The following is an 18,811-nucleotide window of genomic DNA, read 5'->3' on the forward strand; positions in this document are numbered from 1 at the left end:
AAAAAAAAAAAAAAAAAAAAAAAAAAAAAAAGGAAAAACCAACACCAAAGTACACCACCATGAATTTCAGAACGACTGCATAAGGAGATCCTAAAGCTTCCAGAGATAAAACAACAGATCATACATAAAGAATTGGGAATCACAATGGTACTGGATTTCTAAACAGCAAAACTGGAGGCTGGAAAACAATAAAATGCCTTCAAATTTCTGAAGATTCCAATCTGTAATGTAATACCTGCTAAATTATTAATCAAGTATGAAAAGAGAATAAAGATGTTTTCAGACATGCCAAGTTTCAAAATCTCTCATACATCCTTTCTCAGGAAGTTATTAGAAGATGTGCAGCACCAAAAGAAAGTAAACTACAGGTGGGAAGACACGGGATGCGAGAAAAAGGAGATCCAAAACAGGAGAGAGGCAAAAGAATTTCCAGAGTGATGGTAAAGGGAAGTCCAGAGTGACAGCTGAGAAGTGAGCCCAGAAAGAATGAAAGATTAAGTCCAATTGGAGCAGGAAGGCGAAAGCCTCCAAACACATGGCTACCAAAAAAAAAAAAAAAAAAAAAGGAAGGCGGGGAGGAAGAAAGGAACTCCTAGATTACCTGATATGTTTGAATATGCAGACATGCTACATATAATCAGAGACTTGTTTGGGGTATATGAAAATTAAGAAAATGAAAAAATAAAGCAATTAACTCTTGAGAAAACAAAATGTGTAAGAAGGGAAATGTAATTATAACAGGGCACACCTACAGAAGTGGGCATTAGTGAACAGTATAAAAACAATTATAGTAATGTTAATAAAAATTTTATTAAATCCCAAATTGTGATATGATAATATTAGGTGGCTATGGAGAAGTAAAGTAGATATGTGTCTGGGTATGTCTGTGGGAAGAGTAGTATGAGTTGTCTTTATATTCCATAGTAGATAATGTCTAAAACTTAAGAATATCAAATAGAAATATAGTGGTAAATAACAAAAGAAGCAACTTAGGATCTCAGGATTTAAAAATTGGAAACAGCTAGGAGTGGAGCAAAGGAGGGTTGTTTTTGATATAACCGTTGTGATATCTTATTATGTTAATCTTTGTACATGTATTGCTAAAAATAACAAATTAGAAAAACAAAATATTAGGATCATTTTCACCTGTCCAAGCTCTTCATTCAGATCAGAAGTATTGACTTGAGCTTTCTGATCTGATTCTTCATGATACAGATCAAGATCCCAGCCAATAAAAAATGATCCAAGAAATTTCTGCATTTCGACTGTCACATATAATGAAATTGGAATGATGAAATTGTAGAGAACCAAAAAAGCAAGGAAGTCCGAAATAAATCTCAGAATCTAGAAAAGAGGAAATAATTGTTTGGTAAGAAAATAAACACTAGGATTTCTTCAGTATTACTGAAGAAAATTACCAGAAAGTTTCATGCCTACATGACCATCAACTATATTGAGCTAGAATAGACTCATGAATTGAAATTCATTTACTGAATTTCATTTATTGAAATTTTATTAATTTATTGAATTGTCTTTTTAACATTACATTTCCTGTTTATTTTATTGCTCATTAGAATCTTGATGAAGTAAATTCAAATAAGTTAATTTGTTACTTTCAAAGGCTAACCAAAAGCCTGGTATGACTGAAACTACCTTTGTCAAAATTATAATCTCTGGAGTGTACTTATCTCATTCTTCTACTACCCTTCAAAATCAAATAACTACTGAAAGTTGAGTGTAACTTTCTTCTGTCTTCCAATACATAGATTTTAATGTAAAGTGAAATTTGGAGAACAATTATTTACCAAAATTTTAGGTTAAATTCTCTTGGTAGTTGATGTTTAATCAATTAAAACATGGTATAATTTGCATATTACTTCATGTTAAGACTGGTAATAAGCATCCTTGAATTATTCAGACAAAATTAAAAATACAACCATTTACTCTTTGATTCATTTATAAGATATAGTAAATGGAAGAGAAAACTGAGTTTGTAGTATTAATGTGAAATGCAAATATGGATGGATTTAAAATCTTGTGACCTCTTTGAACTATTCAAGTCATACCACAGGGAATACAACTTCTTATGCCAAAAACTGCAAAAAGCATACCAGTACAAACATGCTGGCTTTTCTACATTTGCAATGCCATTTCTGTCACCCTTCAATACTAATGGTTTTAGGATTACAGTGGCCACTCCTATCAGAAGTCACTACTAAAGCCAAACAATGTTTCCTTTATGACACAGTCAACGACACCATAAAATACCTTACTGCTATTTCTTTGATGTTCTGTTTTTTGGTTATACCAAGGTTCATCCCATTTTTCTTCAGCTTGCCATGTATACTTCAAGATAGTACTGATGACAGCTTCAGATATAAGAATTACTAGATAAATTATCAAAAATGTATTCATTGACCTAAAGGAAGAAAAAGAGAATATAAAACATACAAGTTATGTATTACTATACTCATCTGCTTGGAAATTAACACTTGTATTAGAGAAGATATTAAAACATAGAAGGTATTACTGTAACTATTTTAAAACACACAGTTTTTGTTTTCAAGAAATAACTATTGGCCGGGTGCGGTGGCTCAAGCCTGTAATCCCAGCACTTTGGGAGGCCGAGGCGGGTGGATCACAAGGTCAAGAGATCGAGACCATCCTGGTCAACATGGTGAAACCCCGTCTCTACTAAAACTACAAAAAATTAGCTGGGCATGGTGGCGCGTGCCTGTAGTCCCAGCTACTCAGGAGGCTGAGGCAGGAGAATTGCCTGAACCCAGGAGGCGGAGGTTGCAGTGAGCCGAGATCGCGCCACTGCACTCCAGCCTGGGTAACAAGAGCGAAACCCCGTCTCAAAAAAAAAAAAAAAAAAAAGAAATAACTATTAAATAGAATTTATTTATTAGCAATAAAAGAATTGACACACAGGTTACAAGTCTGGCTGTTTACTACAGCCAGGTTACCATTCAAAATGCTTACAGTAAATGACGGCTTTAGTCAGTTATTTTTTGCCATAAGTAATTATTCTAAGTTTTTTGTTTTTTTACATTTTCAGCATCCATCTTCTAATAAGTGTAATAGCTAAAAACATTTGCATAGCATTAAAATTTCTGCCACATCCACTATCCTTTCTAATCTAGATGAAAACCCTGTAAAGGAGAAATTATTACATACTTTCTTTGAGATGGAGTTTCACTCTTGTTACCCAGGCTGGAGTGCAATGGTACCATCTCAGCTCACCGCAACCTCCAACTCCTGGGTTCAAGCAATTCTCCCGCCTCAGCCTCCCGAGTATCTGGAACTACAGGGGCGCGCCACTATGCCCAGCTAATTTTTTGTATTTTCAGTAGAGATGGGTTTTCACCATGTTGACCAGGATGGTCTTGATCTCTTTACCTTGTGATCCACCCGCCTTGGCACTGACAAAGACCAAAGCCCAAAAATAATTCTGTAAATTTCCCAAAAATCACACAAGCCAGGAATTGATTTCAGAAACCCTCTTCTCTTTTCTAGGTAAGCTTAATGCCACATCTTTAAGTTAAAAAACATATTAATACAATTAAAGGAACTCATTGCAAATTCAAATGTATGCAAAACAAACAACGTTATAATGAACTCTCACACATTCAACAAATATTGAGGGAAAATGCGAATCACGGGCTTTGTAAAAACTCTTAAAAGACTGAAAAATGCCTGAATTCTGATTTTTCTCCCTAGGCCTTCCGTAATTTAACCTAAACTTAACCATGGAATAAGTTGATACTCTACCATGTTTGAATGTAAACTCTATATATCCTGTAGTGACAGTAGGTAGGGAGTAAGGAACGTAAGAACAGAACTGGCTTTTGTTGGTTATCATGTATGAGGTACAGTAGCACTTCACCTATAGTACTGCTCACATTTTTATAGATGAGAACACTCGGATCAAGAGAAGGAAACAACTGGTCCAAAGCCACAGAGCTAGTAAGGAAGGGATATGAAGTTCAAATCTATATCTGTCTGACTCTAAATCTGACCTCTTTTCACTAAACTAGTCATGTCTCCTTGCAGCAACAAAATGCCTGGTTTATTTCCATCTTTCTTTGCTCATGTCTACCCTCATCAGACACATTCTCCCTTTTCCCTATTAGTGTATTTTTCAAAATTTAACTCAAAATCCATCTCCTTCCTAATGTCTGTCCTAACTACATTGGTTTATATTCAACTTTCCCTTATTTAAATTTAAAACTAGTACCACAGCCCCTATTACCTAATTTTTACTGTGTATTAGTTTTAACTTCCAACTTGATTGAAATCTCCAAAAAGAGAGGGAATTACATCTCAGAAAACCTACTACAGCAACAGATACACAAAAAAGCTCAATGAAGATGTCTAGGACATTGGGCTGTTTCCAGTTTTTTGCTGTAACAAGGTGGCTATGGGCATTTCTGCTTGAATTTTTGTGTCAGCATAAAATTCATTTCTCTGAGTTAACCACTGCTGGGTCATATGGTAAACATGTTTAGTTTGCCAAACTATCTTCCAGAGTGGGTATGCTATTTTTAATTCTCACCAACAACACAGAAAAGATTTCTCTCTGCCTCCTAGCCTTTTGGTATGACCATTTTGATTTTAGCTATTCCAATAGGTGTGGCGATATCTCAATGCGTTTCTAATTTGCTTTTCTCTAATAGATAATGATGCTGAATATCTTTTCATGTGCTTTTCATCTGCAACTTTTCTCTGGTGAAGTATGTATTTGGTGAAATATGAACTATGTCTTTTGCTCATTTTCTAATTGGGTCACTGAATTACTGTTGAGTTTGAGTGTTCTTTCATGTTTACTTTTATTTGTTTTTATTTTTGTTTTGAGATAAAGTCTTGCCCTGTTGCCAGGCTAGATTGCAGTGGTGTGACCTCGGCTCACTGCAACCTCTGCCTCCCGGGTTCAAGTGATTCTCCTGCCTCAGCCTCCCAAGTAGCTGGGACTACAGGCGTGGGCTACCACGCCCAGCTAAGTTTTATATTTTTACTAGAGACGGGGTTTCACCAAGTTGGTCAGGATGGTCTGGATCTCTTGACCTCATGATCCCCCCGCCTCAGCCTCTCAAAGTGCTGGGATTACAGGCCTAAGCCACTGCACCTGGCCTCATGAGAGTTCTTTGTATTTCTAAACATAAAGCCTCTGAAAAATTTGTGGTTTGCAAATATTTTCCCCAGTGTTGCTTGTTTTTTTTCATCCTTTTCAGAGGGTTTTTCACAGCGCCAAGTTTTTAACTTTGATTAAGTATAATTTATTAACTTTTTTCATTTAGGAATTATGCTTTCAGTGTCATGTCTTCTAGTCCTTTGTCTAATGCTAGGTCCTGAAGATTCTGTTTTCTTCTAAAAGTTTTGTAGCTTAATGTTTTACATTAAATCTATGCTCCAATTGAATTAATTTTTATATACAGTGGAGGTCTGGGTTTGTTTTGCTATGGATATCCAATTGTTCTAGCACCATTTGTTGAAAAAGATTATCCTTCCTCTATTGTATTGCTTTTGTGCTGTTGCCAAAAATCAACTGGACCTATTTGTGTTAGTCTATTCTGGGGTTCTCTATTGTGTAACACTGATCTATGTGTCTATTCTTTCACCAATACCAAATTGTCTTGATTACTGTAGCTTTTATAGTAAGACTTAACATCAGATAGTAATTCTTCCCACTTTTTCATTTTCAAAACTGTTCCTTTGCTTTTCTATCTAAACTTCAAAATAAATTTTCTATTTCTAAACATAAAAATAAAAACTTGCTGAGATTTTTCTAGAATTTGCATTATACCTATTGAGTTGGGAAAATTGACATCTTTACTGTACTGAGTCTTTCTACCCATGAACATGATATATTGTCCATTTATTTAGATCTTTGACTTCTTTCCTCAGGGTTTTGTAATTTTCAGCATAGAGAATTCTATGTATTTTGTTAGATATGTACCTCGGTTGTTCCTTCTTTGGGGAGCAACTGTAAATGGCATTATGGTTTCAATGTTCATTTCCCTTTGTCATTGCTGTTTCTGTTCTAATGTAAGTATTTAGTGCTAGAAATGTGTGTATTGCTTCAGCTGTATCCTACCATTTTTATTATTCTGTATTTTCACTGACATACAGGTATTTTAAAAAATTTTTAAGATTTCCTCTCTGACTCATGGATTATTTAGAAGAGTTCCAGTTGTTCCAAATCTTTACCAATACTTGAAACATTTAGTCTTTACAATTTTTACCTTTCTAGTAAGTCATGCATTTGTATCTCTTTGTAGTTTTGATTTGCATTTCTCTCATAATGATGTTGTATACTTTTCTATGTGCTTATTGGCCATTTAAGTGTCTACCTTCCAGCTTTTGGCCATTTTTTTTTTTTATTGGCATCTCTTTTCATTGTTGATTTGTAGGCAAAGAGAGAGAGAGCGAGAGAGAGAGAGAGAGAGAGTGAGTGTGTGTGTGTGTACAAAACATGTATCCGGTACACACACACACACACCCATTACATATTATATTTTGAATACAAGTCTTTGGCTGGATACATGTTTTGCAAATACTGTCTCCCAGTTTGTAATGTGTATGTTCATTTCTTTAAATGTAGCCTGAAGAACAGAAGTTTTTACTTTTGAAAAAGTCTAACATCAAGTTTTTAATTATTTGTTGTATCCTAAGAAATCTTTACCTACTCGAGGTGATAAAGATATCTAGGTTTTCTTCTAAAAGTTTTATAATTTTAGCTTTTATGTTTAGGTCTATGACTCGTTTTCAAAACCTTTTTGGAGTACAGTATAAGGTAGAAGCTAAGTTTTATGTTTCTCTCATTTTAATATCCAATTGCTGCATCATTTGTAGAAAATATTAATTTTTTCATTGAATTGACTTGTTGCTTTGTTGAAAATCAACAAACCATACCTGAATGGTCTATTTTTTCTCTTATACCACTTCTGTTTTGCTTAATCAGTCAATCTCAGTAGGAAGTTATCAACTTTATAGCTAGAAATTTCCCTCTGAGCTGGGCTTTGCCTTGAGTCTGCAAATGTAGATGTGTTAGGTTTAAATTACTATTCTATTTGAAGACATTTCAAATTTCCTTTGTGATTTCTCCTTTGAATCATTAGTCAGTTAAGAGTTGTCCTTAAATTTCAAAATACTTGCAGATTTTGTTATTGATTTTTAATTCAATTCCCTCATTGTCAAAGAACATACTCTGTATGATTTCAACCTTTTGGGATTTGTTTTATGGCTCATCATATGATCTGTCTAAACTTTCCATGTATAATTATGGAATTATTCTATTTTCAGTTTTCATATGCTTACTATATACATAGTGTTTCTTTTAATGTCAACCTATTTATATCTTTGTATGTAAACTGCATCTATTCTAGACAGCATAGAGTTGGGTCTGGCTCTTTTATCCACTGTGACAATCTCTGACTTCATTAGACAGATGAATTTACATTCCAGGTAATTTTTGGTCAAATTTAGGATTACCATTTTGCTATTTGTTTTATATTTGTCTCATTTGGTTTTCTCTGTTCTTCCTTTCTTGCTATCTACTGGGTTTACCGAACATTTTAATATTCAGCTGCTCTGACTTATTAGCTATATAATCTTTGCCTATTGCTTTTAATGATCGCTCTAGAGATCAGAATATGCATCTTTACCTTACTACAATTTACTTACAGATGCCATTATATTACTTCAAGTAAAATGCAGGAACTTTGTTAACAGTTCATTTACAGGCAGGTTTTTAAGAAAACTTTATAATTCATCATTTGAGTTCATCTAGCACCTTAAGATGTTAAAGAGGAATGATCAGACCCAAAATGAGAAGAAAGAGAGGAAATTAATTGAAGGTGCAAGCTGAAGCCAATGGAATAGAAGAGAGATAAACAATACACAAAATTAAAGCCAAAAGCTGGTTCTTTGAAAAATATTAATAAAATGTCTTTATTTGTTGACGTGGAGTCTTGCTCTGTTACCCAGGCTGGAGTGCAGTGGTGTGATCTCAGCTCACTGCAACCTCTGCCTTCCGGGTTCAAATGATTCTCCTGCCTCAGGCTCCCAGATAGCTGGGACTACAGGTGTACGCTACCGCGCAGGCTAATTTTTGCGTCTGTACTAGAGATGGGGTTTCGCCATGTTGGCTTGAACTCCTGACCTTAAGTGATCTGCCCACCTTGGCCTCCCAAAGTGATGGGATTACAGGCATGTGCCACTAATAAAGTGTCTATTTTGTGCTTGCTTATATCACTTAACATAATGATCTTCAGTTACATCCATGTTGCTGCTAATAACACGAATTCATTCTTATAACGGCCAAACAGTATTCTACTGTATGTGTATGTATACATATTTTTATCCATTCGTCTGCTAATGGACTGTCAGACCGAATCCACAGCTTTGCTATTATGAACAGTGCTGCAATAAACATGTAAGTGCAGATATCCCTTTGATACACTGGTTTCTTTTCCTTTGGATAAAACCCAGTAGTGGGATTGCTGGATCATATGGTAATCACATTGTTAGTTTTCTGAGACACCTCCAGACTGTTTTCCAGTGGCTATCCCAACTTACATGCCCACCAACCATGTGCAATAGTTTCCTCTTCTCCATATCCTTGGCAGCATCTGTTATTTTTTGTCTTTTTAATAATAGTCACTCAGACTGCAGCAAGATAACATCTCCTTGTGGTTCTAATACACATTTCTTTTTGTTTGTTTTTGAGACAGAATCTTGCTCTGTTGCCCAGGCTGGGTGCAGTGGTGCGATCTCAGTTCACTACAACCTCTGCCTCCCAGGTTCATGCGATTCTCCTGCCTCGGCCTCCTGAGTAGCTGGGATTACAGGCATGCGCCACCACACCTGGCTGATTTTTATATTTTTAGTACAGATGGAGTTTCACCATTTTGGCCAGATTGGTCTCCAACTCCCGACCTCAAGTGATCCTCCTGCCTTGGTCTCCCAAAGTGCTGGGATTACAGGCATGAGCCACAGTGCTCAGCCTTGAGTTGATTTTCTATATGGTGAAAGACAGGGATTCAGTTTCATTCTTCTGCATGTGGCTATCCAACTTTCCCAGCACCATTTACTGAAGAGGATGTCCTTTCCCAATGTCCTCTGTTGTTTCTGATGAGAACTAGTTATCACTCATATTGTTATTTACTTTTATGTGATGCATTTTTCTTTGGCTCCTTGAAATACTCTTTTTTCCTTTGGAACCTAGTAGTTTGACCATGATGTACTTTGGTGTGGTTTTCTTTGCATTTTTCCTGCTTAGAGTTTACTGATTTTGGTAGTGTAGGCTGAAGTTTTTTTCCTCAAATTTTAGAAATTTTCAGTTATTATTTTTTCAAATATTTTTATTTTTTTGGGAATCAGTTATACTCATGCCAGACAACTTCATACTATCCCACATGGCTGAGAAGCTCTGTTCATTTTTCCTCAATCTTTTTCCCTCTCTGTTCTTTGAGTAATTTCCGTTGTGTTTTCAAGTTCATTGGTCTGATTTCCTCAGTCTGGTGTTGAGCCCACCTAATGATGTTTCCATTTTAGTAATTATGTTTTTTCAAGTCAAGAGTTTCCATTTCTTTGCTGAATTTTCCCATATGTTCATTCAAATTTTCCTTTAGGCCCTTAAACATATTTATAATAAATATAAATATATGCTTTAAAGTTCTTGTCTGCTAAATGCAAGATCTGGATCATTTTGGAGACAGTTTCTATTGAGTGCTTTTTCTCTTATGGATGAATTACATTTTCTTCACATTCTGCTTATTTTTTTATTGCAGAGTGAACTTTATAAATAATACACATTGTAGACGTCTGTATTCTTTTATGTTCCTCAGAAGAGTGCCAATTTTTATTGCAGTAGTCAGTTAAATTCACCTGGCTCAAACAGCAAACTGTGTCTCCACTGCAACGGGCAGCAGTAAAATTCTCTGTTGTCGCCCTTGCACATACATAGTTCAGCCAAGGACTTCGGCAGAATTTATGTGCAGTTTTTAGAGTTAATTCCCTTCTGTCACTTACATCTCATTGCTTACAGGAGGGAATTAACACTAATTCCCTTTATTATTTTCCCCTAACTTTCCGGCTGCTCTTCCAGCTTTAAACCTTGTCCTCTGATACTTCTATCCAGTAAAGTTCAGACTTTTTGATGTTCCAAACAGCACATAAACTGGGGAGTGCCCTGAGGCAAAGAGTGTTACTTTTGAATTTTCCCCCTTGCTGCTATCATCTTTCAGGATTAGACTCATTGCCCATTACTATTTGCTTCTGGTTTGTCTTCAATGTTTTCAAATAGTTATTAAATTTTTTTTTTTTTTCAGTTTTAGAACTGTTATCTGCAGAAGCATTAGCCTGATTAAGTGATTGCACCATTTATCCAACAGTATTTATTTAAAAAGTCATACTGTAGAGCATCTATTACACGCCCAAGACTGTGCAAAATGTTACTTATATGTAAAAATATAAGAAACTATCAATGTTCCCAAGGTTATCACCGTGTTTACTTAACATATATATTTATATATTTTATACCAAATGAATAAAAAAGTATAATTATAATTACATATAAATAATTGAAAATAGTTTTCTTACTTTTCTACTGCAGATCGTTTCTGTGATTTGCTCTTATAATTTAATGCCATCTTAGTTTCCATTCCAGTGTATATAGCAACACCTATAAAACAAAATCGTCTCTTAAAATAATCCTCTAGCATGTTTCACGAGAAATAAATACATTACTCACATGAAAGCTTTTAGTGTACTATCTGACTATTGTTATAATTTCACTTTTAAGTATTTTCAGAGTTTTAAAAGGCTTTCTAAGTCTAATTTTGGGAAACCCCAATCACTCAACTGGCTAAATGGGGAAGGGCATTGGTCCTGTTCTTGAGTTGCAACAGATATCTGAATGAAAAATGTATTACTGAATCAGAATTGATAAAGGAAAAGAATTTGGAAAGACAAAGATGTCAGGGAAGGCCATTACAAATGCAGCAGTGTTAACAGAGACAGACACACTTTCTGTTAGGCTGGGACAATGGATTGTGGCCGCAGTGTGAAAAGCCCTCAATGCTGGAGTCAGGGATCTAGACACTATTCCATAACCACTGGAGAGATAATATGGAAGTCTGTCAAGAGTAAATCAAGTAAACACATGGAAAGTGCTATTTAAAAAATGTTTGCCTATTGAACGACTTTGAGATGAGCAAGGATGACAGTAGTAATGGGACTAAAACTGGACAACGAACGAAATGAGGTAAGACCGGCTTATAAAAAAAGAAACGTTGCAGCCAGACTGTGGTTTGAATTCTAGCTCTGTAAATTATTAGTTCTACATCCTTGGCTAAGTAAGTTTTCTGAGTCTCAATTTTCTCATCTTTAAAAGGGAAAAAAACACCTCATAGAGTGGTGAGGTCTGTATGAAAAATTAACAAAATGCCTAAAAACTGACAGATGATCAATAAGTGTTCATTCCCATCCCTAAATAGTACAATTTGAAAAGCAGTGTAGAACCCGTCATGCCCTCTTCCTAAATATTTGTCCTGGAAGTTTTTTATCTTGACTTATTCCTTAAAGGCAGGGTATTAGAACTCAAACAAGAGATTGTAGAAATGTGGTAAAATAGCCAGAATGATCCAATGCAGAGAGTTGGTACTGAGGCAAGGCAGACCCATCTAAAGGCATTCAAATACACATTTTCTTTTAAGAGTGTACAAAATGTGGACCCCATTCATTATGGTATAAAGTAAATAGGAGTGATGAAGTTACTAGAAAGATGTGTTGGCCAGGTGCGGTGGCTCACACTGCAATCCCGCCACTTTGGGAGGTCGAGGCAGGTGGATCACTTGAGGTCAGGAGTTCAAGACCAGCCTGGCCAACATCATGAAACCCCGTGTCTACTAAAAATACAAAAATTAGCTGGGCATGGTGGCACACGCCTGTATTCTTAGTTACTTGGGAGGCTGAGGCAAGAGAATTGCTTGAACCTGGGAGGCAGAGGTTGCCGTGAATGGAGATCACACCACTGTGCTCCAGCCTGGGTGACAGAGTGAAGCCAGATCTATATTTAAACACAAAAAAAAAAAAAAATGTGTTAAAGTACAATGTTATATTAGAGGATCTAAAAGCCCTGAAGTAAGTTTACTCTGGTTTCTGGTATTAGAACATTTTATGAATTTCTTTTTTTTATGAATTGTGGTAAAATATACATATCTACCATTTTGAAGTGGACAATTCAGTGACAGTACATTTATAATTTTGTGCAACTATCCATATTATCTAGCTAGACAATATTTTCATCACCCGCAAAGAAAACCCTGTACCAATTAAGCAAACATTCGCCATTCTCCTTTACTCTCCAGCCCCTGGAAACCACTAATCTGTTTTCTGTCTCTATGAATTTGCCTATTCTGGGTATTTCATAAGATGGAATCATACAACGTGTGGCCTTTTGTGTCTGGCTTCTTCCACTCAACACAATACTTTCAAGGTTCATCCATATTATAGTATGCATTAATACTTCATTCCTTTTTGGAATAATATTCCAAATGGAATAATATTCCATTCTATGGATATACCAGATTTTGTTTATTTATTCACTAACTGATGAACACTGGGCTGTTTCTAACCTTTGGCTAGCATGAATAGTGCTGCTATGAACATTCTTGTACAAGTTTTTGTGTGAACACTCATTTTTAGTTACTTTGGGTATATATATATATATATATATATATATATATATATATATACATGTAGAGTGGGATCACTGAGTCATATATTTCTATGTTTAACTTTTTGAAGAACTGCCAAAACTAATTTTCAAGGCAGCTGCAACATTTTGCATTCCCATCAGCAACGTACAAGGGTTCTAATTTCTCCACTTCCTCACCAACACTTGCTATTTTTTTTTCTCCCAGATATGGGCTTTTTTAACACTGATAGACAAGATACAGTACAGGTAAAAGAAAAAGAGCAAATGTGAAAGAAGATCTCAAAAGCTACAGACAGCCAGTGGGTAACACAGCAGGACGGGATGCTAAGGGCCATCCCTGAAATGGGAGGAGCTAGGTAACAGCTAAAGGTTATCATTAACTTCACAATTTGCCTATAGTTGACTGAGTGTACTATATTAATTTAGATCTCCAAGGCAAGAACAATACCTATTCATCCTGTTGTAGTCAGAGTTATGTTCCAATAGCACCTGGTATATATTCAGGTAGCAGTAAAAATTTGTTGAATAGATGAATGAGTGAATGAATCCACAGGTATTAATCTAATCTAATAATCATAATGGAATTATAGAAGTGGTTTACTGTACCACGATGCCAGATTATACTGGGTATCACCCACCATTACTAGAAGTGTTACATAAATTATCTGCATTAAGTTTCACAACCAATCATAAAGATAAGAGTAAGGTTCTAGCCTACTATTAAAAAACAGGGATCAGGGGCCGGGCGCGGTGGCTCAAGCCTGTAATCCCAGCACTTTGGGAGGCCGAGGCGGGTGGATCACGAGGTCAAGAGATCGAGACCATCCTGGTCAACATGGTGAAACCCCGTCTCTACTAAAAATACAAAAAATTAGCTGGGCATGGTGGTGCGTGCCTGTAATCCCAGCTACTCAGGAGGCTGAGGCAGGAGAATTGCCTGAACCCAGGAGGCGGAGGTTGCGGTGAGCCGAGATCGTGCCATTGTATTCCAGCCCGGGTAACAAGAGTGAAACTCCGTCTCAAAAAAAAAAAAAACAAAACAAAACAAAAAAAAAAAAACAGGGATCATCAACACAAAAATACAAGACTACATTAATACAAACTTTCTAAGAAAATCATCATAAATGACAATTATTAATAAATTAACCAAAAGACCATAAAGTTGTATTTTAAAAGTACTTCATATAAAGCATTAACACAAATCAATCATTTAAAATGTTTATGCACAAACCAAAAATTTCTTTTGTGTTTTTTAATCTGGCTCCACGAAGCAGGAGACTCTCTGGCCCCAGAGGTCTAGGGAAAAAAAAAGAAAATAACCATAAAGCACTGAATATATTAACATTTCCATTCGATTCTAAAATGGCGTCTTCAGCAGAAGGTACTTAAGCTATAGCTACAACACTGCTTTCATATTAAACCAAAATTCCAGCTACTGTAAAGATGCCTAGGGGCCAGGCGTGGTGCCTCAGCCTATAATCCTAGTACTTTGGGAGGCCAAGGTGGGCAGATTGCCTGAGCTCAGGAGTTGGAGACCAGCCTGGGCAACACAGTGAAACCCCACCTCTACTAAAATACAAAGGAAATTAGCCAGGTATGGCAGCGTGCGCCTGCAGTCCCTTCTACTTGGGAGACTGAGGCAGGAGAATTCCTTGAATCTGGGAGGCGGAGGCTGCAGTGAGCTCAGATTGTGCCACCCACTGCACTCCAGCCTGGGAGACAGAGTGAGACTCCTGTCTCTACCCAAAAAAAAAAAAAAAAAAAAAAATTCTGCCTAGGCCAATCATGTTAGTTACTGTAACAATGAACACCTGCTTTAGTATTTCAGTTGCTCTAAGATTAGTGGCTCAGAAAAGTAATTATGCATGTAAATACAATCACAAAGCCACTAGTTTCAAAATTTTTAAACATAAAATTCAGCAAAATCAAAGAGTAAGCAGTGATTTAAACATGTGTGGCAGAAGATAAAATTTTAAAGCAAAATTAATACACAGCTTTGAAAGGGAAAATAAAGAATTAAAACACAATGTAAACATAAATTGTAGTATGATTTGCATATAAGGATATGAGTTCACAATTAAAATTATAATAAATTATAAAACACAGCGTAGAAGGTATGTTAGTGCTTTCTCTAGGCAAGATTGCACAGTACGACTTGACTACTTGCATTGCATACTTCTTGAAGCACAGGTCTTCTTGCTGTTTGAATTTCTCTCCATAAAGGAGATACAAAATGACAAGGAATAACTAGAAAGGAAATTGATCTTCTTAGTGACAGCAAAATAAGAATCTTCTATGGATAAGTTAAAAAGCCATTATTTTGTTGCTATTCCTTATACTTTTCTGAAATATCCACACAGTTATCCAAACCAAACATAATCTGAACCATTTATGAAGATACCTGCAAACCCGAACACTGTAAACAAGTGCAATGAAGCAAGGAGAACCAATACAGTCATATTTGGAGTGCGCTCCATGGATATTCCAAAATCAATGTGAAAATTATTTTAGGAGCTATAAAATAGCTATTTTTCACTCAGTGTTGCTTCTAACAATAAACAGAAATATTTTTAGCTCACATTGGCATATAAAATTGGGAGGTAATGACAGCTTCAGATTAAAAGATAATTCATCAGTTCCGTCAGGTTGTTTCAGTAGAGAACATGGATCATTTTTTTAACCATTCTAGGGGCTGCAGTAATATAACTGCTATTTTCCTTCATATATTAATGCAACTCAGAACATGTATCCTATTTCTCACTACTTCCCTATAAAAATCAAAATAAACCTAGTCATAGTTATTCAGCAGGGATCCTATGCATACAAAGATCTTGCTACAGAGTTTACTAAATATACCCCTATGTTCATAAATGCTTACTAAAAATGCGAATCAATGTGAATGTATCGTATTTTTGCTAGCTTGTCTTGAGGATTTCATTAAAAAATGCTCAGTTCTGTTAGTAACTTATTTCATGCAGGCCGTATAAACTGAACATGTCCTGAGAAAAGAGGTAGAATGTCAAATACGATTAGAAACTCAGGAGCTGATTCCAAGATTGATGATAAATTAGGCTTATGCTCATGAGTAACAATGTAATCATATCCCATCAGCATTATCTTTGAACTGACACAAAGTATTTCATTTAGGAGCCAGAAATTAACCCAAACATTGAGGGAAAACAATCTGAAACAACCAACCAAGCAAAAAATAATAATAATAAAATAAGTAAGTTAAGTGGTTCTGGACTGACCACTAAACACTCCAGTCTGCAGTGAATGATTCTGAAGTAAAGAACACAGCATTTATACTTACTAAACAGTATATAAAACATTTTCATATTCTAGAATTACCAAGCATTGTGGGTTTTAATGCATAAGGAGCTGAATAAAAGCAGCTATGTTTCCTTTTAATGTTACTACCTAGTATTATTAGAAAAAGAAATACAAAAACACAAATAATCTTACTAAATTATTTTGATATAATTTTATGGGATGTGTTTCATCCTCACTTGCTGCTGCTACAAATTACTAGCGGATGAAATCCTAAGTGCTTTTAAATTAACCTTTTCCTGAAAAAGTTTGAGTATAATGGAGAAAAGGAGAAATAATAGCTGAGGGTAAATGAATGAATAAATGGGTTGCAAACTGAGGGAAATCCAACGTAACATTAACACCTTGAAAGAGGCTCAGAGCAAGAGATGACATTGTTTCTTAGCTCAATAATAAATACCAGATGCCTAAAAGAGTGAAGCTATTTGCAGAGACCACTGCTGCTTTTGGAATCTGAGAAGAGTGATAAGAAGCCTGCAAACCTGAGTGACCTTACTCTGGGACTCACGCACTGTGATGGACTGGACGAATTACTGACTGAATGGGATTCTGGTAATGTGGCAGTGTCTTCTGAACTGTATATTCTTTGGGTGTAAGGGATCTGTGTTTGAAAACTAGGGGATGGCCTGTGGTATTATGAGATACATATTAGTTTCCATCCACGGTCCCTGGCTTATAACTCCCATATCCCTTGTTACAGTCTTTTGTTATAATGTTGGGTATGTTAGGCCTCAGGGGCAGGCCTCTGACCTTCTCCTGCTCTCCTTTCACCCCAAGGTAGGACTTTCCTCTTCCTCCACCTTTCTAAATTGTGGGCCACCTTTCTAAATTGTGGGTCATATGGCCTTCCCCAAAGAGGGTCCTTCCTGCCCTATACTCTGGTGTAAAGAAAGCTGATGTCAAGACACTTCCGTAAAAAAAAAAAATAAGAGAAGTGAGATGGGAGGGCTTCTGGAGGTTTCTGGAGAGTGGCATGCCCAGGGAGAGCACAGAAGCTCCACAACCCTTCCCCACTACCTGGCCCTACACATCTCTTCATCTGTATGCTTTGCTTACGTTTAGTGGTTTATTATCAAGGACATAATAAACCAATCAGAAGAGTAAGTAAGCAGTTCTGGATTAACCAACTAAACACTCTAGCTTTCACTGAATGATTCTGAAGTGATATAATAAACCACTAAATGTAAACAAAACAAAAAACAACAAAATCAATCCCTTCCCGTAATGGGCTGCTTATTTACATAATCTCCCTTTGGAACTTTTAGTCCCTCCCCCAGACAGTTCCCACTTAAAGGTAATTAGATAACACAAATTAATTCTTACCTTACAATTTCTTCCATTTGTTGGGTTATGATCATTCGTCCCATGAATCTATCAAAGAATTCATATTACAAAAATATATAGTATCACTTAGGGCATCAATGGGTGGAACATTTTAGAGTTTTTGCACTATTCTTATATATGAAACAAAAATCATGTGTATATATGAATGGCTCAATATTCTTGCTATAAATTATTTTAAAAATACTTATCAGTCCTTAAGCTTTAAAACATTTAGAGTTCTTGCTATCTCTACTCCAGTTATGAATGAGGTAATGAATAAAAAGTGTTTTCAAAATGGCAAGAATCTGGAGCGTTTTGGATTTTGAATTTTTGGATTAGGGATAGTCAACCTGTAATTCAATAAAAGGAAAATTTTAAGTGCATAAAGCTAGGTATGCAAAGATGTTTACTCTATCAGTTGTCAACAAATACACAGTAACTCCTGCAAGATGACTAGATCCTGTTTTACGTGCTGGGGATCCATCAGTGAACAAAATACACAAAGATGTCTGCCCTTGAGTTTACATTCTAGTGAGAGAGATGATAAGCAATGAACATAAAAAAAAAAAAAAATCACACAGTATACTAGAAAGTATTATATATTATGAAAACAGAAAAGCAGAACAGGTCAGGGTACAGCACTAAGTAGTTAAGGTAGGCCTCACTGAGGAGGTGATTTAAGCAAAGACTTGAAGGTGTTAAAGAGTTAGACAAAGGCTAGGTCTAGTGAAAAGTTGGGAGCGGATATGGTATGTTCAGTGTATCTGGAGGATGAGCTAGAGGGGGAAGGGCAGGAAACAGGGCAGAGAAGACAGGTGGGGGTGGGGGGTAGGAACAGACCTTATAAATGGTTATAGAGATATGGGCTCCGACTCTGAGTGACATAGTGAGCCAGGACAAAATTTGGGCAGAAGAGTGACATGATCTGACTTACATTTAAAAAGGAACACTATGACTGCTTTTGTGAAACAGACATAAGACAGCAGTTATCCAGGTAGAAGATGGTACTGGCTCAGACAAAACTAGAGTAAGACGGTGAGATTTTTGGATGTATTTTGAAGGTAAGCCTTCAGAATGTTCTGATGAATTGGGGTGAGATGTGAGTAAGGAGGTGCAGAAAGGCAAAGGGAGAGGAGATGTGAGGAGTCATAGCCGATTGCAAGATTTCTGGCCGACTGAGCAATGGAAGGATGGACTGTATCAACTGAGATGAGAAAGACTGCTGGCTGAAAAGGTTCTGAAAGGAAGATTAGCAGTTTAGTTTTCAGCTTGATTAATTTGAGATTTCTACGGTGGAACTATGGAACAGGGAGCTGGAGTTAGGGAAAGAAGTCTGGGATAGAGAAATAAACCTGACAGTCAGCTGCATGTAGACAGTCTTTTAAGCCAGCAGGTTGGGTGAGATCACCAAGGGAGTGAAGGTAGATAGTGAAA

The 18,811-nt window shown here is 36.2% G+C and overlaps 1 protein-coding gene across 6 annotated transcripts in view; it reads right to left on the minus strand.

Annotated features, from left to right (window-relative positions):
• Window positions 1-18,811, minus strand: part of ATP11B (ATPase phospholipid transporting 11B (putative)) — a 126,114-nt gene that overhangs the window by 61,835 nt on the left and 45,468 nt on the right. For all 6 annotated transcript variants that reach the window (XM_032298494.1, XM_032298495.1, XM_032298500.1 and 3 more), the window contains 5 exons: window positions 17,378-17,425; window positions 13,956-14,020; window positions 10,606-10,687; window positions 2,269-2,419; window positions 1,147-1,344 (listed from right to left, as the gene is read on the minus strand). In XM_032298494.1, coding sequence (XP_032154385.1) covers window positions 1,147-1,344; window positions 2,269-2,419; window positions 10,606-10,687; window positions 13,956-14,020; window positions 17,378-17,425 — 544 coding nt within the window. The remainder of the gene's footprint in view (window positions 1-1,146; window positions 1,345-2,268; window positions 2,420-10,605; window positions 10,688-13,955; window positions 14,021-17,377; window positions 17,426-18,811) is intronic.

Source organism: Sapajus apella, unplaced genomic scaffold (genome assembly GCF_009761245.1).
Source record: "Sapajus apella isolate SASKATOON/1434 unplaced genomic scaffold, GSC_monkey_1.0 scaffold38, whole genome shotgun sequence".
Lineage (NCBI taxonomy): Eukaryota > Metazoa > Chordata > Mammalia > Primates > Cebidae > Sapajus > Sapajus apella.